At 51.5% G+C, this 23,972-nt stretch overlaps 1 protein-coding gene across 1 annotated transcript in view; it reads left to right on the forward strand.

Annotated features, from left to right (window-relative positions):
• The window catches only part of ARHGEF12 (Rho guanine nucleotide exchange factor 12), a gene marked incomplete at its 3' end in the record, with an annotated part of 29,434 nt that extends 23,259 nt beyond the window's left edge, over positions 1 to 6,175 (forward strand). Inside the window, exons 30-35 of the mRNA XM_079545870.1 lie at positions 197 to 286; positions 426 to 502; positions 864 to 1,088; positions 2,910 to 3,395; positions 5,015 to 5,331; positions 6,092 to 6,175. Of these exons, the coding sequence (XP_079401996.1) occupies positions 197 to 286; positions 426 to 502; positions 864 to 1,088; positions 2,910 to 3,395; positions 5,015 to 5,331; positions 6,092 to 6,175 (1,279 nt within the window). The remainder of the gene's footprint in view (positions 1 to 196; positions 287 to 425; positions 503 to 863; positions 1,089 to 2,909; positions 3,396 to 5,014; positions 5,332 to 6,091) is intronic.
• Between the last annotated feature and the right edge of the window lie 17,797 nt (positions 6,176 to 23,972).

A 23,972-nucleotide genomic window follows, 5' to 3' on the forward strand; every position in this document is an offset into this window, starting at 1 on the left:
GCTGTGCTGCTTCACTTGTGGCTGCAAGGTATTACAGAGGCACTGACTGTAACAGGATTTGAAAGAACAACAGGATTAGACGTTTCTGTTGATAAGAAAGGCAGTAATTGCATTAGCTGGATTTAAAAAGTGTTAAATGGAGCAGTATCCGTTATGCTTCACATCTTGCATGTTTTTATGTGATGTTTTTATGCAGATGGCAGGACCTTATAGCTCAGATGGCAGGGAATGTAAAAATGGAGAGTAGCAGAAGAGTGATTCCATTACCGCAGTCGGGACCTGGCGAGTAAGTAACAGCAGCTGGAGGAGGAAGGGCTGCTTTTCTTTCCCCAGCAGCCCATCTTGTGTCAGCCAAAGCAGTGATTGGCATGCAGCATTCAGATACAGGTGACTAAAAGTACATGTTGTTTCTTTCTTCCCTGCAGAGAAGAGCGTGAAGAAGAGGAGCAGCAGAAGCTCAAAGACCAGCATGACATTCCTGCCAGTAGCCTACAAAGCCCAGGTAACACAGTGGGCCTGGTAAAGGCTGTCAGTAAATTTGATACACAGAGTGCAGATGTGCCAAGGCATGTTCCTTGTGTCCTGGGGCTTTTTTGGTAGCACTGGCTTTTTTGTGGAATGGAACAGTTTTTTTACGAGTCAGGTAAAGAAATGATGCTGAAGCTCCTGGAAAAATACCTCTTACTATTCCCATTACAAATCACAGAAAAAGATTGTTTTTCTCCCTGGAAATGAAAGCCTTTTATCAAAGCTGTGCTCAAGAACCATTTGTTAGTGTTTTCAGAGATTATGAGAATTTTCTGCAGTTTAGCATCAAATTTGACACAGTTGTTCAACCTGAACACATGTTTTCTGTCTTCTAGACAAAGATCTGGGCCTGGACTCTCCATTGATTCTGAATGCTCAGACTTCACCCACCATGTCTGAAAAGTCCGAGGTGGAAAGTCTTCTTGTGGCAGAAAGACAGTTTGATAAAGTGCAACAGGCAGACCTGGCCCTGAAGGAGGCTTCTCCGTGCTATGAACACACAGCCACCAATTTACCTTTGGTGTCAGGAGGGCAGTGGGCACTGGATGCATTAAGGAACCGTAAGTACCTGTGAGCCTTGCTTTGGAGGTGGAAATTGTGAGGTCGACCTTCTGAATCAATGCTAGAATAGTGTTAATGCCTGTTTCTATTAAATAATTTGTTTCTCTGTGCTGTAGATGACAGCATAGCAAAACAAAGTGGATGTGACATGAAGGAATTCTGAGTTCTGAATTTGCACACCGCTCACTTCAGCCACAGGCATCTCATTGCTTTGCTGTTGTCTCTCTGTGTCTAAAATGAGGGTAATCATGAATGGTTACGTATCGTCCACAAAGAGCTTTGATGACAAAATCAGATTGCAGAGCTCTGAGCAGTGCTGTGAAATGTCATTGCCAGTCAGCAGACTTCTCGAAGACATTGCAGTTACCCCATGGACTTGCATTCACAGCACCAGGGGTGCAGAACAGGAAGGGCTGCCTGAGTTGCAGGCTGTGATGTGGCGTATTTCTTTTGCAAAATCATGCAGATGAGGTTGGATGTTTTACGTGAGCAAGACAAAGTCTAGATGCAGATTTTCAGGGGATTTGGGAGCTGGCTGGGTGTGATCAGATTGGTACTTGTCTGTGCTGAAAGCAGTTTGTTCTGATGAACAGATAATTCTGTAAAATTGTTTTTGGAAGATTCTCGAGCATTTTCTCTGTTCTGTGGTCTACCTTTATTCAGAGGAAGAATGCAGGGCTGTGCAACCCACTTGATCAGACCCAGCATTCTAATTCCTTGCGTTTCTAAATATAACTTCCTAAAATTTGAATGAAATCATTAATCTGTGCATCTCTCCCTGGCATTTCAGAAGTGGACACGCAGTCCCTGAATTGCACTTGAAGGGAATACTCTGTACTGCTTCTCTGTGGGTCATTTGCTGTCACTAGAATGCAGAGCATTCATACCCTTGGCCCCAGTTCCCTTTTCTCTCTCTCCAAGTAATTACAGTCTTCTGCAGCTTGATGGTTTACCTCAGATCTTCAGATCCATTTTCTAGGATTCAGAGGCCTTTTCTGATTCTGAATGCTGTACAGATGATCTTAGTATGCATGTTCACAGACCAGCCATAAGAGAATCTCAGTCTGTGGGGTGTGTTAAGGTGGTATCAGTGACCCAGCATCTCTTGGCCATGCAGATGCAGTAGGGCAGCCCTCTGACAGCAGCAGTGGGTCTCACATTTTGACAAGAGCCTTCCCTTTAGCTGAAGGACTGCTGTGCTGTGTGAGCCCATGGATTTTCCTGGGTGTTATGTGAGCATTACATGGTGAGAAAGAACAGCAACTTGCACTCTCGACAGCGTCATATTTTTGCACTGAACAATGTGTCCTTAATACGAAGTGTTTGGTTGGGATAATTTGAGCGCTAAAGGGATGTGGGTTGAAGTTCAGATAAGAATAAATTTACATGAAATTGTAGGGAAAATTGTGGATCCGTCATTTCAAAATCCAGTGGAACACGGTTAGTGTGCTACTTCGAGGCTGGGGTCCCCCATTACTGCCTTTGGGTTTCAGTTCATCTGCAGGGGGTAACAGCCAGGCACTCACCTGCCCTCCAGCTCACTGGACAGCTTCAGTAGGTGATTTGTCTGTTCCAAGCAAGGTGGAACTTGGACTGATGTGTTTGCCCTTCCTTGTAAGGTGAAATGTGGAATAAAGCATTGGTACAGGGCTCCAAAAGACCTTTTATTTATTTTCCCCCCCTGACTTCCCTCCCGAGAGCAGTGAGAGGGCTGGCTGCTCCGAGATCTGTCATTTGAAAGAGGGGCCTTTATGTGTAGTTTGATCTCTGTTCTGGAGGACACGGTCTGTGAAGCTTTGCCATGTTGTCTCTCCTTGCAGTGGACTTGCTGAAAAAGCTGTTGGTCCAACAGCTTGGCTTTGCTGAGAAGGGGACCCTCGAAGACCGGCAGCGCTTCCCCAGGTTCAGGACCGTCTCTCAAGAGGCACAAACGGAGGGTGGAAGTGAGCTTGGATTGCAGCACTCCGACCATAGCAAATTTCACCAGCCTGGAGCAGACCCCACGCTTCCAAGAAGCGGAACTAACGAGCCCACAGCTAATTATGGCCTCCGGACTTCAGCTGAATCACCAGCTCCAGGAGATGCCATGCAGCTGGGAGCGAGGGACCCCAGGCCCAGCAGTAACTTAGCGATGGACCGCATGGGTGTGAATCTGGAGGTCTCTGCCACGGAGCTGGAAGGGCTGGGTGCTGATGAGAGTGGGGAGCATTTCTTTGATGCCCGAGAAGCTCACAGTGATGAAAATCCATCTGAAAGTGAGCTGATGGAAAGGAAGGACGAGGAGGATGTGCAAATACGGATCTCAGGTGAGCTTATTTCCTTCCTTCTTGGAATGGCAGCCTCTCCCAGTTCAGTACTAGAGACTTGGGCTCAGTTTTAATTGGGAAATACTAAAGAAAACCACAGTACGTTTTCCTAGTGAAGCTTCTCTTGCTGATACGAGTTAGGACATTTATTTAAAGTTAGTTCTTTAGTCCTTGACAGTCATTTCAGCACGGAAAAGAGCTGAGCAAACATGTACCTAATGAATTTCCTATTTTATGACAGAAGAAACCAAAATCCTGTGGGGTTAATACACTGTGACAAACTGTATTTACAGAGGCCTGGGCACAATGCAAGCTCTTGATTGCTATTGCCACTGGACCGTGTTATCTCTCAGCTGACGGTTGGAACCTGTAGGAAAAATATTTTCCCTGCAGGCAAAGCATTGCTGTAGTCCATACACAGAGTCATGGCTCAGGCTATTTTGTAGCTATTGCTTTGGCTTCTCATGATTGAGCTTGGGAAGAGAAACGTACAGTTCAGCTTGGCGCTGCAATTGTCTCCAGCGACCTCACCCCAGTCTGAAGCTCTTAAAAGCTTATTATGATTTCCGTTGTTATTACATATGCTATATTTGGCAATGGCCTGAGCATCTCCCAACCTCTCTCTTCTACCCTTCAAGAAGGTTGTGGAGCTGTTAACTCAGCAGAAAGGCAGCTCGAAGGCAGCAGCTGTAAGCACCTTCATGGGACTTTGCACACTTTGCATTTGGAAAGTCCCGTGCTTTTGATCAGCCAGAGTGGTGACCCTGCACTAAATTTAGCACACCAGCTTGCCCTGTGCGTGCTGTGGTGTGAGGAGGCACTCACAGGTAGTAGATTCCATATCTCTTATCTGAGAATATGCTTTTATTTAAAAATTGGATTCTTCATAAGCCAATTTGTGGCTGTCCAAACGCTGCCTTCCAAGTGTGCATTGAAAAATTGTTTGTCTTTCCCTGAATTACAGAAACACTTGAAATTATTAGAAGCAAGCCAACAACTTGAAGCATCTAATTACTTGTCACCACTCACGCTGTTTACTTTCTTAACTGTGGAGGGACATCAAAATCAGATTGCCCTGTTTTCAGTCAATTCTGCTTTCACGTGCAAGCTTTGCTGTAATGCTGCAGAGAAATTATTTAATGTAATTCTATTGCTAGGCACAGTTTGTGATTGCTTTGCTGTCTGTAACTGCATTATCTCTTAACGTATTTTCAGCAAGCTGGATTTTAAAGCTAACCCACCTACAAGCAGGTCAGAAATGGTTTGGGTTGGTGGGTGCCGTGAGCACGTGTGCAGGATTTTCAGGCTGGAAGCAGAGAGCTGGGGAATGAATGCAGGAGGGGAGGTGATGAGCTCCTCTGCTCACGTCCTTGGCCAGCTGTGGTCCCCAAACCGGCCGTGATCTGCAGAGCTCAGCTCAGAACCAAGCTAGCTTGGTCTCATGCACTCACCACTCTGCATAGTGTTCACAGATGCTTTCTCTTACCCATTTTAACATGTCTCAGGAGATGGGCCTCTCCCCACTTGCCTTCCTTAAAGTCTGCTTAAACTGTCTGCAGTTCAGTGGTTCTCAGCGCTGACGGCACCGAGGTGTGAGTAAAAAGCTGTTCTCTCGACAGGAAATTGTTTGATCCTTGATGGATATGACGCAGTGCAGGAGAGCTCCACGGATGAGGAGGTGTCGTCTCTGGTTCTCCAGGGTGCTGCAGGTGGCCACAGCTCTTTGGACTCTGCACAGCAGCAGCCCCTTTCCCCACGGGACACGCAGTCGGACGGAGGCAGCTCCCCATTTGCAGAGGAGATGATGGTTTCCCGCTGGGGAGGAGTGGAAGAGCCCTGCACGGTTGTAGCAAACCCTCCCTTCTGGTCTATAGAGTCACGCGTGCAGATGATGCAGTATATTCAGAAGATAGAGAATAACCTTGAAAAGTTAAAGGTACTGTGTTTCTGCTTGCACTCGTCACTCTTTTTGTATGTCTTAGGCTTTGTTTTAGAAAATAACTTGGAAATGTTCAGTTTTGGGGAAGGAGGTCGTGCCTTTTTCAATCTCTGGCTCTTCCCTCTGGAAGCTTTTGGAGGGGGAACTTGTGGTGCCATTTGCTTGCATTGCACTGTGGGGTTACAGGAAGCCAGCAGTTCAGCTGCAGGCAGGAGGTGTGCGTGCTGCTTTGGTTTCAGTTTGGAGCCATTCTTCAGGGACAGGACAAAAGTGCAAGTGTGTAATGGGGGGGTTTCAAAGGGACCTCTGGCCTGATGGGTATGAATTATTGGCATACAAATGCCTGTTGGCTCTTGTTGCATGCTGCTGCCTTCAGCAGGAGGTGCTAAGTTGCAGTAGGATAATAATGAAGTTTGCAGCTTACTATATCCAGAATAATTTTTTGTATGTTTTGAGCATTTGTCCATACAACGAAGCATTCATTGTAGAGGATTTACAGCATCCTGGTGTGTAAAGCAGACCAACATGTTAAGTTTGTAGCCAGTCTTTAATTGAACTCGAATGTGAAGAGGAGATGGAATGTTGTTTGGGAAGGGGAGGCTGAATGAAGGTCTTGAGATCCAGTGTGGGTCACAAGAATGATTCCAGTCCACTCTCCCGCAGTGCAACGTATCTTTTCCCATTTGAAGCCCTCTTCAATCACTTGATAAAGAGGGAAAAAAAGCCACTTGAGGTGTGTTTTTGCTTTGTTTTTCAGGAGGTTGAGGAAGACTACATCATCCTCCGTCGCCAAGGGCTGGCTGGGTCAGCCTCCACAGGAGAGCACTCAGGTATGACCTGAACAGGCAGTGCAGGGCACACTGACATCAGACATTAACCAAAGAGTGCACAGTCAGTTGTTAATGCTTTCGGACACACACACAAAAAGGTTTCATCTGCTTCAGCATCTCTAACAGGGTGCTGGTTCCAAGAAAGGTCAGAGGAATCCATTGAGTCTCACAAGTGCAGAGGAGCTCATCTCACCCGTACCTCCAGCTGAGGACGTGCAGCTTCTCTTTCAAGAGGGCTGAATCGATGTAAACTCCCAAACAGAGATTTCTCAATGTGTGAAATGATTCCAGTCTTTCTCTGGGTTGCCTCTGGCACCGTGTGAATTGGCTGCTGTGTGGCCAGTCCTCTGGCACTACGTGGTTGCTGGGATTCAGGTTAAATGTGTGCTCTCTCGCTCACACTGACGTGCTTTCTGTGCTGGTGCTGTTGTTCAGGAGCACCAGGCATTCACCTCTCATTGCACCTCTCCTTCTCTCACCACCACTGTTTTCTGTTTTCCTCCATCAGAGAAAAGTTAGTCGTGTTTTCAGGATGACTGAAGATTGGATGAGGACTGTCAGGACTCAGCACCCGCTGCCTTCCTTGTGGACTCTAAGACAAGAGGGTTCAGACCATCCAAATGTGAACCATCCTCTAGCAAAGCAGGCATGGGTGCTTTTCCTGTGGGGCATCTGCACTATCTTGTCAGTGAGGGAGTCTGTTCTATTCTACTCCTCCTCTCCTTGGCCACCAGAAATCTTTTTTTTTTTTTTTTTTTTTTCAGAACAGAAAAACCAAACCAAATGTACAGAGCTTTGGGTGTAGGATATAAAAAAAAAATGTATTTAGACATTTAAAAAAAAAAAAAGGAAAAAAAAAAAAAAAATCATTGTATTTATTTGACTTCATTCCGTGTATCAAAAGCACATTTTAATTTTTTAATCTGCCTATTTTTTGTTGTTGTTGTTGTTGTCGTCGTTGTCGTTGTTCTGTTTTAATTGGGTGGTGACAGTTCTGGCCCTGTGCATCCAGTGTGCTGTGCCTCCTGCTGCTCCTGAGCCTCGTTTGCTCCCAGGGCAGAGGATGTGCTTTGTGTACCTTCCCTCCACTGGACTGGACTCTGCACTCCCTGCTGGCACCCAAACTGCCAGGCAAAGAAGCCACTTATGAAGGTGTCACGATGACTTGTGGCTGGAACTGTGTGCATCCAACGGTCGCATGGGAAATGCCCACATCACCACGTGTCCAGCAAGGCTTTTCCATGCTCTGAGTAGCCAGGCACTTGGGCAAAGTTTATTTTCCCCCCCCTCTCTCTCCCATGAGGGTTCTCCTTTGCTGACATGCGAGATAAAACTGGGAGAAGAGAATAGGCTTTTTTTTTTTTTCTTGACTTTGTTGGCTTTGATCATTGTCTCCTTTGTAAAGTGATAAAATTACTTGGACCTGCAGCACTTTTGTAACTCTTCTCTGGATCAAAAAAAAAAAAAAAAAAAAAAAAAGAAAGAAAAAAAAAAGAAAAAAAGAAAAAAAAGGAAAAAAATGCAAACCCAGAAGTGTTTCAAAGATGTGGGGCGGATGGGTGTCTGTCCCTGATTCACTACTGAATGAATAAGGGCTGCCATTTGAGTTAGCCACAGGTACTGCTGATTATAGGGCCAGTAAATTTTAGTACCTGAACGTCTTGCTGAGGGCTTGGGGTGTTTGGTTGTTGTTTCTTTCTTTGTGCCAATGTGTCCTCACTGAAACAGAGATGTGCAGAGCAGAGGAGGCTGAAACAGCTCTGCAGCACTTCCCTGGGCCTGTTCTGATGGGGGTTTGCTGGTGAGACACCTTTCTGTCTGGGAACAAGATGTAACCATCAGCCACCAGCGGAGCCAATGCTGGGCAGCCTCTGCTGGCTGCGTGCTGCCCTGCGTTGGTCCTGGGATGGGCAGCAGCGTGGCGAGGGGTGGCTCTGCCAGTGGGGCAGCTGTAGTGCAAAGCGTGCAGAGCAGTCCCTTTTTCCACCCTCTTTCCAGGTTTTAAACTGCTTAACGAACCAGAACTGAACAAACCCGTAAATCCCATTAACCCTCAGAACTGCAGGAGCAGCTGCAATTGCGTGGATCCTGAAGTGCTGAGAATCTGTCTTTGGTCAGCAGAAAGATCGCACTCCCTGCTCCATTAAAACAAATGTTTTCTCGTAAGCTGTTGGCACAGAGTCAGATCTCTCCTTTTTTTTTGAACTGAAGTTGGAGAGGAGATCCTTCTTCTTCTTCTTCTTCCCATTAGAAATAGGCAAGGGATGAGTTCGCGTCCAGATTGAACAGAGAGGATTTGGGGCCCGGTGTGAAAGAAGGAGCCCCGATGCCTTGTGGAGCAGGAGGAGTTCTTCTTTTGAAGAGCTGATTGCACAGAGTATCGCTGTTCACCAGCAGGAGCCTTGCACTGCCAACACAAGCCAAAGTGTTCTCTTCCATGCTGGCAGGAGCTGCTTCTTCCTTGGGTCCTGCTCAGGTCCATCCTCACCCCATGAACGTTCTGTCAGTATTAGCCAGGCGCTGCCCTTCTTACCTGCTGGGATCTCCCCTCCCCGCCTTCAGCCCTACCAGTTCCTTTGGTTAGAAGCACCCACGCTTCCTCTTCTTAGCCCCAGAAGCAGAATGCTGCCTCATGCTGATGCAGCAGCTTTACCTGATCCTGCCAGAAACTGAGCTGGGCTGCAGCCAGACCTGCTGTCCAGCTCCCTTTATTCCCCACCCCACATCATCCCCTCGCTCAGTTGGCACGGTGCTGCTCTGCAACCCACACTCCAGAAACAGGAGCAGCCCTTGGACTCCCTGTCCAAAAGCTTTGCAGCTAGCTCACAAGCTGCAGGAGTCCCTAATGATGCTGGATGTGAGCTGGGACGAGGCCAGGGGCAGCTCTGTCCCTTTCCACTCTCAGGATGCACAGGGGGAAATATCTTTGCTTTCTGCTGGGCTGACAGGCGGCAGGGAAGGAGGCCTTTGGGGTGGCTGCTCTGCAGTGCAGGAGGCTGCAGTGCTGTAAGGAAGCCCGACCTGTTTGAACCCAGCTGCACGGAGAGCAGAAAGGTCACACGCCGTGCTGATGGGGTTTTGTTTCTGCTGGCCTGCTGCTGCTGCGTTGGTCAGCCTGGCAAAGGGGGCATTACTCCTGTAGAGAAATGATGGTGGGGTCAGGGATCTGTGCGCAGTAACCTGAAATAACGAGGGATTCCTTTCTACTCTCTGGCACATCTACTGTATGGCAGAACCTCAGGCCGTGCCTCGCTGTGCGGAAGGAGCTGGAACTAAATGCACTTTTCAGGATTCCCCTTTCCCCTCCAAGCCATAACGTTTCTTAAATTCCAATTTCCAGGGTAAGAAAGCATTTTAATTCGCTCCTGCTTGGTGATTGTACATTCCCTTCCTCAGACTGGACAGCAGAGCAAGGCGATGCTCTCTGGTTTCTTTGCCCAGCCCATCCTTCCTCCAACTCAGTTCTTTCCTCCCAGCTGTGAGATGCTGTCTGGCGTTGTGTTCTCCCTCTGCTCCCCAAAGAAGCCCCTGCTTCCCCCCAAAGGTGCCAACTGACAAGCAGATGTACTGCAAAAGGGATCCTGCAGCCAAAACACTGCTGTTGCGTTTCGAATTCAGTCTTTCGGAGCTCTCTTCCTATTAGAATATTTTTATTTTCTTTGTACAACATACAATCATGTACTCTTAACAGAGATTTACTTTAAAGAGAAGAAAAAAAAAGAAAAAGAAATCTGGAAGTATTCTTTAAAAAAAATACACAAGAATCTTTATTAATAATCCTGTATTTTTACTGATCATGTTTGAATGTCTAAAAAGACTTTATTGTTCTAATTATCCAGATGTATGTTTGTAAAATAGCTCTTTTATGACTTAGCTGATAAGGTTGTATGTTTCTGGAATTAAATATTGGTCACTTAAAAAAAAAAAGAAAAAGAAAAATGTTGTTTTCAGGATCTGGGAAATAGAAAATTTACGCGTTTCAAATATCATTAAATAAGCTTAAAGGAAAGAAGTTGTGACTGCTGGATTTTTTGGGGGGTGGCTTTGCTGGAATGGCTCGAAGCGTTGGGCTGCCTGCTGTGCTGATGGGCAGGGGAAGCTTTCCTTGGGTGCTGTGGGTGCTGCTGAGGAGGGGGTTGTGCTGTTCTTTGGGTTGGCAGCTCTCCCTGAGCATCCTGTGGGTGCTGGGTGGGATTTGGACCTGGGACCTGCGGTCCTCGTCCCGCCTGGGGGTACCCAGCAGCTGACTGTAGGCAGCCCTTCAACTCAGCTCAGTCACCACCATTAAGCCCTGCTGGACTGATTTCTTCCCCTGCAGCATCACTGAAGGCTGCAGCTTTGTGTCGCCATCAGCCTGCTGGGCTCCCGTTGGGGTTTGCTCGCAGGGCACAGCACTGGTGGTGATGCTGCAGTGCAGGAGCAGAGTTCTCCCTTCTGCTTTTCCTTCCCTCCTGCAGTAAGGCTGTGAAGTTTCTGGAGAGGTTGCTGTGTTGTAATTGGTAATCAGAGCCCTATTATTCTTTCCTAATGATGCTGCTCGTGTTTTGCCTGTTTGAATGTTATTTTATATATTCCCTTTATTGCACTGCTGTAAATAAATGATCACACGTAAACAGCTGAGCTTCTGCTTGGTGCCTCCTGCAGCCTGTGCCCTTGAACCCACGCTGGATCTGCCAACAAACCCCCATGGCAATGCCTGAAGGTCCAACTGCATTGGCTGTGAGCTCCACCAGAGCCATTTCAGGACCTGAGAGGCTGCGCTGTGCTTTGGGATCGTTGCACGTGGGGCAGCGCTGACCTGGTGATGCATTCCTGTGCCATCCATCTCCTGCTTGTCCCGGTGCAGCTTCTCCCCTGGGTATCCCACAGCATTTCTCTCTCTCTGGGGACACCTATGCAGCCTTTACCTGGGGGGATTGGCCCCTCCTGGTTGCACCCCCACTCATTCCCAGATTGCTCTGTGGGTTGAGTTCAGGCAACCCCTGTCAGCTCCATTCCAACACGACCCTACCATCCCTTCCACTTGATTCCAGGAGCTTTGGATTTCCCAAAGGCCTTTTCTAAACGACCTTCTGTCAATACACTGCAGGTCGTGGTTGCTTCTCTTCCCCCTAAATATTTCAGCACATTGGAAGAGCCCAGCAGTGATCCTGCCCATCTCTGCCCCATACAGCACCGTACAGCTGCAGCTCATCACTGGGCTCTCGGTGCAACGAAGCACCCAAAATATCTCCGCCGCTTTCTTGCAGCAGTTTGTTTGTTTCCAGATGTCTGCGCCTCATTCGACGTGAAGTATCTTCCCCCATCAATATTTTCAACCTCCTTGTTGATATTTACCCAGCACTGCTGAATAAACGGCACTAAGTGGAGCTCCGTGGGTAAGGAGAGTACAGCTGCGTTCTGTCGGCCCTCGGGAGGCTTTGCAGTCATTTCCACAATCTGGGTTTGCTGTCAGTGAACACATTTCCCACCTCCTTCTCTTGGAGGTCTGATTTTCTTTATGGGTGCCCCCTCGTTGGAGGCTGCATGGGGCTGTGAGCAACCTGGTCAAGCAGGAGATGTCTCTGCCTGTAGCAAAGGGTGGGAAGGACCACTGGGTTGGAACGGGATGACCTTTGAGATCCTTGCAACCCAACCCATTCTATGACTTAGCAGCCAGGATGGACCACGGCGTTGTCTTTTTAGGGTGGTTTCTTTCTCCATCTCTCTTTTTCGTAATTATTTCTCACCTGAAAGTCTCTCAAATCTTCTGCTCTCGCCGCCTTTCAAAGAGAAGTTTATTTTCATCTGGGCTTTTCAAGGGGCTGCTTTTATTTTTTGTCCGTGTGCAAAGAGAAGAAACGGCCTTTGGTGGTGGCAGCTGTGGGGGAGAGAACACGAAGGGAGGAGCTCTGCAATCCCAATGGGGGTCAGCAATGCAAGCTATCAGCACGACCTTTAGCCCTGCCGTCACAAAGGTGCATCGCAGAGGGCTCTGTGTGCAGGGGGAGCATCCCACAAACCCTCACTGGGACCACAGATGCCATTCTGCAGTGCTTGGAGAAGCAATTTGCAGCAATTTGGATGGCCCCACATTGGGCCGAGCAACGGGAGAGAGCAGATGAGGTTGGAACCTCAACCTCAGAAGGAGAAGGGGAGGGAGAGGGGAGAGTGGCTCAGCCATTGCCAGTGGATGGGACTGATCCAGGCGGTGCTCAGCCCTGAGCCCATCGCTGTGCCCAAACCCGGCCTAACAGTGGGACCTGAAGGGATGCAGCCATAGCGAAAGGGAAACACAGCTGGCATGCAGGGAAGCCTTGTGCTGTGCTGGGAATGAGGGGTGCCAGGGTGGGCCGTCTGCAGGGGGGGGGGATTGCTCACAGAGTGACGAGCTGTGGCTGTTGTCCTGCAGGGATTGATGTGCAAGGGATGAGCTCGAAGCTCCTGTTCCGTGCATGCCCTGTGAGCAATCTGTCTCTGGAGCAGAGGCGTTTTATTTTGTTTTTTGTTTTTTTTTCCTCTTGTGAAGTTGATTCTGTTTCTCTTTCATCCCAGCAGGAGGGGAAGATGAATTTCTGTCAAATGAGAGTTCATTGCTCCAAATGCAGGAGTCCGGCTAATAGATGGGGTTAGGAGCTTTGTTTTTCTCGCTTTTAAAAAACAAACAACCAAACCGGGAAGCAGAGCTGCAGTACAGCAAAGGGGGGCGGAGCAGCGCAGCCTATGGGGACACCGCCTGGGAGCCGACCCTGGTGCAGCACTCCTGGTGCCCTGTGGCTGAGGAATCCTATGGGACAGGTCCTACCCACCCCATTCCTGGCTCCCAGCACTGTAGGATGTCTTTGCACGGAGATTTCAGGAGCTGTGTGCAGGCGCATCTCATCCCGTGCTCCCAAGGCAGGGTAGGAGCCAGCCCTGGGCAGGGCTGGGGCCAGGAGGGGCTGTAAGGACCCTTCCTACCCAAACCACTCCATGGTTCTGTGATTCCACGACGTGTGGGGAGAAGCGGGGCTGTGGGTGATAGGAGTGAGACCCGAAGCAAGAAATGAGGTGGGATCTGTGGGGAGAAGACAGAACCCTTCTGGATATCAAATGTTCCTCCCAGGAGAGCTGAATCTGGGCTTACGAAAACCAATCCGTTTTGGAAGCAGTGCTCCTTGCATCCCTCCTCCCTCAGCTCCCTGCATGCCAGCTTCCTGCACCCCTCTGTCCCTGCACCCCTCTATCCTGCCCCCATCCTCCTCACTCCCACCCTGCATCCGCCCCCACTGCCCTCCCTGCATCCATCCCTCCATCCTCAGCCCTCTGCTCTCCCTGCATCCCTCTGTCGTGCCCCATCCTTCTCTTTTTCTGCATCCCTCCGTCCCTGCACCGCTCCCCATTGCCCCATCCTCCTCTTCATCCCTCCCTCCCATTTCTGAGCCTTCTCTCCATCCCATCCCATCCCATCCCATCCCATCCCATCCCATCCCTCCTTCCCCATTCCTCTTCCCCTTCCTTTGCCTCCCGTCCCATCTCCATCCTATTCCCCATTCCCCCGCCCCTTCCCTTCATCCCACCCCATCCCACCCCTCCGCCCTCCCCCTGCCCCTCACCCCCCCCACTCCCCACGCCGCCCCCCGCCCCCTGCACTTCTCCCGGTGGCCGCTGGGGGCCCCGAACAGGCGGAGCGGACCCGGAGCACCGCGGGCAGAGCCGCGCCGCGCAGGTAGGAGCCGCCCGGGGGGGAGCGGAGCGGGCAGGGGGGGCAGCGCCGGGGGGTGCCCACAGCGGGGGGAACCGAAGTTCGGAGAGTGCGGGGCGGGGAGGCGAGCAGGGGGGGTGGTGATGGTGGCGGTGGTCCGGGGGATGCTCCGCTCTCGGTGGAAGGGAGATGCTCCGCGTGGCCGTTGTTCTCAGCCTTCGGACGGGAAAGAGAAGGAGCGTTGTTGCGGAATGCGCGGCGGCGGAGTTGGGCCGGTGAGCGGCGGAGGGTGCGCGGCGACGGCGGTGTGCGCAGCCGTGCGGGTTGGTGCTGTGCGGGTTGGTGCTGCGCGGAGCGCGCCGGGCGAGCGGCGCTGCTTGGGGGTAACGGAGGGAACCGTGCGGAACCCCTCCACCACCACCCCGATCCTGGGCCCAACTTCACTCCGTGCCGCTCCGGCCGAACTCCGGCAGAGCACGCCGTGCCGTGCCGTCCCCAGCCGCCGTCGGGGGCTCCGTCCCCGCTGAACCCTCGTAGGTGTGACCCTCGGGACCGTGACCTCGCGTCGGCTGCGCTGCGGCGAAGCGGCGCCGGGGAACCCGCAGCCTCCCCGGGGCCTTCCTCCCCAGCTCCTCCTGCCCCGCTGTCGGGCTGAGCCGTGTCCCCGAACCTCGGCTGCAGCGAGCGGGCACCGAGCCTTCTCCGTTCCCCTCCTCCCCCCACCCGGGGCGGCAGTGGGGCCGCAGCACCATCGTTTGAGCATCCCCGGTACCAACACGGCACCGCGTACCGAACGCCGTGTGCCCGCGGCTGGGAGCGCGATGTTCGGTGCTGTTCTGCTTCTGTCGCTTTGCTTTGCACTGGAGCAGAGGTGGGCTCGGTGGGAGGCGGCTGCACCGAAGCTCCCGCAAGTGTGAGCCGTGTGTGTGCACGGGGACCGCCGAGGCAGAGGAATGATGTTCAGCCTTTTCCCCATCGGTTTCCATTTCGGGTTGGGGCTGCCGAGCGCAGCCAGAAGTTGGGAAAGTTGAGTGCTTGGCTCCTTTGGTGTCGTAGGGGTTTAATTCCCTGTGTTCGGGGTTAATTACTGCCCGAGGTTGGGAGGTGGGTTGGGGATATTGGGTCTGCTGGGAGAGCGGCTGCTGCGTGCAGTGCTGGAGCTCTGCTTTGTGCCATGGCTGTGCTGGGAGCAGGTGGCTCAGGGGGATCAATTGGGAGGGGTGTGGGGGCCGGGGGAGGGCTCAGCCCCTCTGTGCTGGGTGTGCAAAGCTGGGGGTGCAGCCAGGGTGGGAGCAGTGAGGAGTGAATGGGGTGACCAACATCTGAAGGCCAGGGAGCAGCGGGTTTGTGCTGTGGCTGTGCTGTACTGGTGAGGAGAGCTGGCTCCTCCAACAAACTTCCATTTCCTCGGGTCTGGGTTAAGTTAATTCTGCATGCAGGCGGTGCTGAGGGCATGCAGCTGGGCAGTGCCCTCAGCGAAGGCCTGGGGATGTGGCTGGGGTGTGCATGCTGATTCTCACCGTCTTTAGGGGGAGATCTTCGCGCACAGCACAAGTTAGGGCCGAATTCTGTTTCTTTCTCCTGCTGCTGGGCAGCCTGGTGAGCGTTCCTGTTGGTTATTGGGGGCAGCAGGGACAAATATGAGTGAGAGGCTCAGAGGGAGCTCAGCTGGGATTCTCTGCACACACATCCCTATGGGTCGGCTGCCCCAGCACCTGTTGGCTGCGGTGCTGCTGGCTGCTTGCAGCTTGCTGTGCTCTATGGGAAACTTCGTGGTGGGGTCAGCAGTGTTTGGGGCTGCGGTGGGGGGCAAAGGGCAGCTGCTGTGTCAGTGTGTGCTGTGCTCATCGGTGATTGAGTGGTTTAAGGTGGCAGTAATGGAGTGCAGGTGCTGTAAATCTGTAGGTCAGAGCGGTGCAGCTGGGGGCCCCAAGTAAATAAAGTGGTGACAACAGGGATGGCTCCATCCCCCTCCTTGCTGCCACAGCAGGAGGGATTTTGCCGTGGATGCCTTTACAAACCAAGCAAACCTGAGGTAGGGCACAGCAATCAGGCAGGTGGGGCTAATTAGCTCTGAAGTAGCTGAATGGGGCTGATCCTGGGGGTCAGATTGCCGTGTCTTGTAGAGGATGGACTTACAGTAGTGAACCTTCCTAATGCTGCTGCAGGTCAGAAGCTTAACAAAATGGGGGCTGAGTATCTACCCACGGCCCTAATTATGTTGATTTCCTCATTAGGTTCTGCCAGCGGTCTATTTCTGGGAAATAAATAGCAGGATGTGGGCAATAAATAGCGGTGGGGGGCAGAGCGGTGCCAGCTTCCCTGCTTAAGAAAACGGGAGGATAATGGAGGTTATGGGGCTGCGCATCCCCCCAGCGGTCCCTGTGCCCGTCCCGGCGTCCGGAGAGCGGCTTCTATCGCTGCTCGATCCTCCTGATGTCTGCGGGATTGATTTGCATCCTTAGTGAGGGAGAGAGAGCCAGGCGTGTAGGTTTTGTGCTCTGCTCCTCCCCGCCCGCTTCCCACTTCGTTTGGCCAGCTCAGGCATCCGCACGGTGATGTGGAAGCAGCGCGGAGGAGCTCCGTCGCGGCCGCATTGCATATGCATGAGAGAGAAGAGCAGATCGCACCGGCAATCCCAAGCTGGCTTAGGGCTAATGGAAATTCTGCTCTGACCCCAGAACCGCCGCTCTGCGGGGCTTTGCGGTGAGGCTGCAGAAATGCATCCCCATCTTGTGAGCTCTGGGACCCCTTGGCACCCGCTTCCCACGTGCTGCACTCCTCCAAGACGTCGCTGTTGCCGTAGAGCAGTTCTTCTCTTGGTCTGTCACGCTGAGGGCAGGGAGGGATGGGATTTTTGCTTCTCCTTGTGTGAAATTTGGGAACATCTGGTGCGTAATCTCATCTCCTATAGACCGAACAACATCGGGGGCAGAGATGGTGCTCGTGTTCACAGAGCATCTGCTGCTCTCCAGGTTCCATTCATCACTGCCTCGCAGCTCTGCGTTGTCGTTCACGCCGAGGGGAAGTGGGTGTGAAGTGGAATAATAATGTTTCACACTTCCTTTGCACTGGGTTTGACATCCGACAGCGCTGCAACCCATCGCAATGGGCGCGATGTGGTTGCAAGCCGAAAAACATCATCTGCAAATGGTCAGGCCTGCTGGTCTTAGGGGTGTTTTCTGGTCTCAGTGATTTTATGCAATGACAAGTTTATTACAGTGAAAAAATACCGCTGGTGTCAACCCTACCAAGGCCAAATCGGAAGCCAAGGTGGGATTTGTGGGTTCTAACTCAGGATTTCTGCAGTGCAACACCTTCAGACCAACGTCCAGGGGAATATGAGTTCAGCGTTGGCTGTCAGCGTTGCATTTCTTAAGGAAACCCTGTGGAAAGAATTCAGTTCTACCTGAAATTCTGTGCTTGAGAAATGGGTGTTTTGGTTTTAGGCCGGCTGGACTCCCAGGGCTCCTTAACGTAACCCGTCGTGCTGTGATTGCGGCTGACACGGCTTTTGTTCTGCTCCTGCTGAGTGTTAAACAAGATTTAAGTCCCCTCAGTCACTATTTAGTTATTGAGGAGCGTCGCAGCCGCCACAAATGCAAACAGAACTGTCTGGATGTTTGTTTATGCACACATCATTAGGAAGTCTGTGGGAAAAGAAAAAAAATAAAGGCAACGTTCCGGTCTGTTAGATAATTAATCTGCATTTTAAGAATTGTTGAAAGATGTATTTGCAAGCTAGTCCATTGAGCTGCTATCTAGTCAATAATCCCATATTTAATAGTCCCTAAGAATGTATTTCCATAATGCGCTGCAAGCAGTGGAGAAATCTGCATCCTGTTTGTCTTCGGATGTCAGCGCTCGCGCGTCTTGCACGACAAATCTTTTTCTGGTGATGGGTGGAACATCCGGACGCGTTGGCTTCCAGCTGCTGTGGGGAATGGGGAGGGAGAGGGTGGTGGAAGCAAACCTGTGGCTCTGCATCCCTTCCTGGTGGTTCCTTGCTGGGTGCTGAGCTGTGGCTCTGTGCACGGCCTGGAATTGCAACACGTTGGTTGGGATTTGGGGTCTGTGCAACCCAACGTGTGTCATCGAGCTGAGGTGACACGCAGGGGTTTGAGGATGGGTGTTGGTGTTGAGTCGAGATATTGGTGATTTGTGGTGGAAAAAGGGAAAACGCGCAGGCAGCCCCAGTGGTGCTCAGTTACAAATCCCTGCTAATGAGAGCGGGGAGCAGAACCCACACCTGGAGAGAGGCAGTGCTGGGAGCTGCTGCCAAGGTGAGGAGCCAGAGCTTAATTTCATTATCTTATCAATAACGAGCCGGTCCTGGCGTGGTGTGAATTCTCGGGGAGTGTTAGTGCTATCTTTGGCAGTCTGAGCAGAGAAATAATGAATACGAATAGGAAGAGCATTGTGTGCAGCCCTGGTATCTTTACCTTAAAAATTATGTCGGTGAACTGGTAAGAGATAAGAGAAGAGCTACAGGAATAATTTGGGGCCCATAGAGTGTGTGTGGGAGAGGCTGGGGCTCATCTCTGCCCTGTAATGAGGAGAGGGTTTAGGGGGGATTTGAGTGCTGGCTGTGAATACCTGACCAGAGCGGGAGCTAAGGCACCAAGGCAGGGCATGGCTCTGTGAGTGCTCGATCAATTCTGATGAGGAGAAAGGCATGTTTTATGTTTGTGCAGCTTTGTAGGTAGGCGCAGGAGCAAATTACCCAGGGCCGGGTAGATTGGCCATTTTAAAATTGCAATGATACATCTTGAGGAGCTGCTGTAGGTGAAGTGCAGAGTGTGGCAGTGTGGAAAACTCAGCACGAGGCAATGGCAAATAAAACAAAGTTCTGAATACGGTCCTTATTGTCCTTCGCACCCTTTAATTATGTCACTAATCTCTTCTTTTCTTGAGGGAAAGAACAGAATCCACCAGCACCGTGCTCGTGTTCTGTTCCTTTGGGCAATGTTGTACGACAGTCGCCCTCTTCTTTGTGCAGTGGGCAATGCTGGGTTGCCCATCTTCCTCCTCTGACCATCTTCACCAAGCTTCCTCCCACTTCTGCTTTATCTTCCTGCTTTATCAGCATGAGGGAGAGCGCCGTTTTCTCAAACACCTTTTGCTTAAGCTGTAGCTGTTAATTGAGCGCTCGCTGATCGCGGCGCTGAGCTCTGTTGCTCCTCTCCTGGTTGGTGGCTCAGTGCTGGTAACACAGCAGAGCTGCTCTGAAGCCACTCAGTGCCTTTGCTGTTCGTATTTTCTCCCCCAGCATTTCCGTTTGTGCTGGCAGTGTAATTAGCACCATCTCCTCCTCTTTGAGTGATCTCAGCCCATGCCATCCTTCTCCCCGAGTGCCGTAATGCTCCTCATCCTTCATGGTCCTTAAGTGGCCCGAGGCAAGGATTGAACCCTCGAGCGCAGCCCAAGGGCTGTTCCCTGCCTGGATTTAGGGACCCGATTGTCTGGCTGGATTTAGGATCCCAGCTTCCCCTAAAATTGCTTCATCCATTAGAGGTTCTTTGTTGCTGAAGGTTCAATTATGGAAGTGAACAGCGCTTTATGGGAACAGGGAAAGAGAGAAACCAAAGCCGATGTCACCCCCGGGGTCTGGTGGAGCTCCTCATCTCCACATCCTCTGCGTGCAGCACAGCCCTATAAAGCCCAGCACTGATGATGCTCCTCCTGTAGGAGCATGCAGTGCAATGCAGTCATTGCTTGCTCTCCCAAAGGATGAGGCTCGTGGCACAGCGTGGGGTGGCTGCATGGCTTTGCACACCCCGTGGCTTTGGGATTGCAGCTCAGCTGCGGGATGTGCAGGAGGTGCTCTGCAGCCATCGGCCTCTTTGGGATCGTTCTGCTGTGTGTTTGGTGGGCTTGAGTGCCTCTGAAAGATTAATTAACCCCGGGTGAGAGACGATGATCGAACGTTTGCATAGGGGGGAGGGAGATGAATATTCTTGCTGCTGTGCTGAGTGTGTTTAAACTTCTGCTTTTGGCTCGTCTGGCTTGGAGGAGCCTCTGACTAGCAGAAATGATGGAACAATTTATTTTGGATGATGAATTAGGAGAATATAGCTCATACACCCAGAACACGGCGTTTTCAATCACATCTTCATTGCATTGGTAAGGGGAAGGGCGGGGGGGGGGGAAAGAGATTTTCATATCTTGACATGTTTATCCTTTGGAGACTGAGTCAATTATCGTATTGTAGGAGAACTCGTTCCGTAGTGCTCGGATCTCAGGGAATGTCTCTGTGTCAAGAGGAGGATCGTGCAGGGTTTGTTCTGGCAGCGGGGAGGAGAGCACAGCTAGGAGAGATCTGCAGGTGACATCCAGGAATAGGAAAATAACTTTATGAGAAGCAGGAGTTAGAGCCTGCTGAGGTCTGTGACAAAGCTGCACGAGGAAGGCAGGTTGTCCTCAAGTACTCCTTTGCTTTGATTTCGGGCTGCTGGGGACGCTGTGGCACACTGAGCTCTGGCAGTGCTCCTGAGCATTGCTTTGTGCTCCATGTGCTGTGATTACCAGTGGGTGAGGAGGTGTCAGCACAGCTCTCTCCTCGGTTGTGCCGTGCAAATCTCCAGTCCCAACAACAGAAATACCTGAGTCCATTTTGCAGACATCGGCGTTAATGCAGTGCAGCTGACACGCTCCATTTGCTTGCATAAATGCGGCTCTTCAAGCTGTGCATATGCTCCATAGAGCTGCTACCCCTCACCTTTCCTTCTTGCAACAAGCAGAGGCTGGAAGGCCGTTCCTGGACACCTCAGGCAGTGTCTGTGTGTTTGCACATATGTCAGGACCAGAAATGCACCATTTCCAAGCTGCTGTGCGAGACATCGCTCCCGACAAAATGTTCAAACTGCAGTTGTGCAGATGGAATTTTCGAGCTTGGCTCAAGCACTCCTGTTTCTGCAGGTTTGTTTACGTGGAGGTTTTGATTTTCCCATTATTGAGGTGGTTATGTTTTTATAGCATTGCATTGCTCACAGGTCCCTTTTATTCCCTTCCAGTTTGCCAGCCGTGACTAACGGAGGGTTTTGCCGCAGCCCTTTGGTGGAGCAGAGACTCAACTGAATGGGAGGAGGTCTTCTCCTTTCCCACCACCAGAATGTCATGCTGGAGGGTTGGTTGGGGCATAAGCCATTTCTTGAGGCTGTGGCCATAGGCTTGGTTTTGATCCCGTTATTAGGCTGTGTGCGCTGATGGAAAAACTCCACTCTAGGAAAGAAGTGAAGCGTTGAGCTTTGATGCCAGTTGCACTGGATGATCTTGGTGGGCTTTTTGACCTTAATAATTCCATAAACTTTCATTCAAGTGTAAGCATGGAGCATTGAGCATGTCAGCAGCCAACCTGGCTTAGTGGCACAGCTCCTAACGCAGTGCTCCTTTCCAGGACAGCTCTGCCGTGCCATGGGGATCTGAATTTTTGGGGAAGTGGGGTGCACTGCGTTGTGTATTTGTGTACCTGCATGTTCCCATTGAGACAGCTGGGTTGGAGTTTTTTTTATCTTTCTTCTACATTTTTTTTCCCCCTGAACTTTGCCCTGTGGGCGGCACGGTCGTTAACCTCATTAGAGCATCCAACACCTCTAATTATTGGGGGAACGGCTTTCAGAGGATGGAAATCATCCAGCCAGCTGCTGTGCACGTGTGTGTTGGCCCTTCATTTTTCCCAACGGGAGGCTACATCTACTTAATTTAAACAACATAAGGCACAGATATATGTTGTATGCCCACGTGTGAGTGCGGTGCCATCGCCGTGCCTGGCAGTGAGTGCGTGTGTGCACACGTGTGTGCTCGTGGCATGTGGTCACTGCGGCCCAGGAGCTCGGAGTTGCTTTGTATTTGGGGCATTGTTCTTTTGCATCAGGAATGAGGTAACGTGGAATATTTGTAAAAGAGTCACATGGAGCCACCGGGAGCCGTTAGTCAGCGGCTGTGGGAAGGCGCCGGCCCTAATGATGACAGGGGAAAGTTCTTTATGGGGTCTGGGAGCAAAAGGCGAAGAACAAATGGGTACAGGCTGCAGAGGCAGAGGGTGAATCCATCCGGGGATGGCTGCGGGTAGCTGTGTGCAGTGGTGGTGGGTGAGGGCTGTCCCATCCTTCTTGGGCAGGAGGAGAGGGGAGGTTGAAGGAAGCAAAGGGAGGTGAAGCACCGGCCCAGGGGTGTGTAACAGAGCAGGAGCATCGCCCTGTGGCTGTTGCTCCTCTGGGGGCCGTGAGATGGGCTCAAAGCAACTGCCTCTTCGGGTACTTGGATCTATGCACCAGGATGGCCATGAGAAATGGAGCCTTCAGAGAGGGGCTCTTTGTGGTTGCTGCCTGGCCAGTTGATAGGCAGAGCCCCAATCAGTGCTTTGTAGCTGTGCTGTGTGTGTAGGCTGGGATGGCAGCGTGGGAGCGGCTCAGTTGTGATCTGGGCAGTTGAAATGAGGTGGCCCATCAGCGCTGCTCTGTGATGTTTGATTTATTAAACCGTGGGAAGCAGCTGCCATCTCAGCACTGAGCCCCACAGGAATCCATGAGAAGCAGTCGCAAAGAGAGGGAATGGGCTCTTCTCAAACGGCAGAAATTGTGGAGAGAAAAACTGGGGCCGGGCATCGGGCAGTGCTGCCGAATGGCAGAAATAGGGAGGCACTGAGATAGATGGCTGAGGAGGGTCCCTTCCAACTCGAATGAGTCTAGGAGAAGTGGGACCAAACTTTTCCATAACCAACTGTTTTTGTTCCATATGGATGCCTCTGTGCACCCTCTGCTCCCCACAGAGCACGACCCTCTTTGCAGCCAAACTCTATGGAAGTCAGGCTGGGTTTTATATGGAAGCGTACCTTGAAGCTTTCAGGGCCTCTAGAAATGGGGCAGTGCCTGGCTTCTGCTCCCCAGGTAAGGGAGATCGTGGGGTGCTGAGGGATGGCAGCCTCTGTCTGGTGGCTGTGTTTGCCCTCAAAGCACAAATGATGTCCTCACTGCCTGAGACAACTGCTTCTCTTTGACCTTTGGTGTGCCAGACCACTAAAGAAGGAGACCTCACTGTGTTCTATTTCAGGCTGAAGGTCGTTAAACCTGTCAAATCCCCTTACAGCCATCGCATTGGGTTGTGTGTCCACGTCTCGGATGGGGGAAAAACCCTTTGGCGGAGCTGCATTGCAGCTCTGGGAGTGCAGGGCAAGTTCTTGGGGCGAGGTGACAGCAGGGTGTCCTCACTTCTGCAGAGATGGAGCATCCCCAGCAGGTGCTGGGAACAATTCTGCATCTGCAGGGCCACACGCTTTTGCTCAGAGGGAGATTTTGGGGGCTGGGGTCCCTCATCTGTGCCCCCGGTGCTGCTGGGGACGGAGCAGTGCCAGCCATCAGCCCCGTCCCTCCCTGCAGCGTGGCCCTGGCAGCTCCAGCCCTCGGTTACTCTGGCAACTCGCAGCGATCAGGCAGCACCGAGCAGCTGAATTCAGCCCCTTGTTCCGGGGAAAATGCTCTCATTGAAGGCGAACCCGAGCGAAACCTTCCTGCCTTCATCCCAATGAATGGCACCGACACCCATCCGTGTGCCTCGTGGTGGGGAGAAGGCGTGTGGGGATGGGTGGGGGGTATCCAGGAGGGGAGAGCGGGGAGATGTCACCGAGAAGGGAGCTGGGGATTGTGCCCTCGTCCCATTGGAATAAAGGAAGTCTTGCACAGCACTGCCTGTAGTCAGCTGAAAGCGGTAACAAAGCCGTTACGGCGCTGGGGATGTGCTTTTCTCTGGGATGGAAGGAGCTGCCCAGAATGATAATGGGGTCTTTTTTCATTTTTTTAAGGAGCTAACAGGCTACTGCACGAAGTAATTAACTGGACAGATGGGGACGGCAGAATTTGTAAACGTCGACAGCGACAAGAAGGCGCGTTTTGGGAAAGGCCTTGTGTCAGCAGAAGGGCTGCGCATCGGGGCGGGCGTTGGGAAAGCAGTGAAATTAATGAGACTTCTTAAAAAATTAATAACGTTAACAGCTGCATCCAGTTCAGGTGTGTGGTGGGGGCTGCGAGGAGGGGTGGAAATGGAGGGATTGCCTGTGCACCTCCCTGTTTGTGTGTGTGCCCTTTGTAAAGGGGATCCCCGCCACGTGTGTGATGGGGCTGAAATAAATACGGCTGCTGCTGCACCAA

Source organism: Tetrao urogallus (genome assembly GCF_951394365.1).
Source record: "Tetrao urogallus genome assembly, chromosome: 22".
Classification (NCBI taxonomy): domain Eukaryota; kingdom Metazoa; phylum Chordata; class Aves; order Galliformes; family Phasianidae; genus Tetrao; species Tetrao urogallus.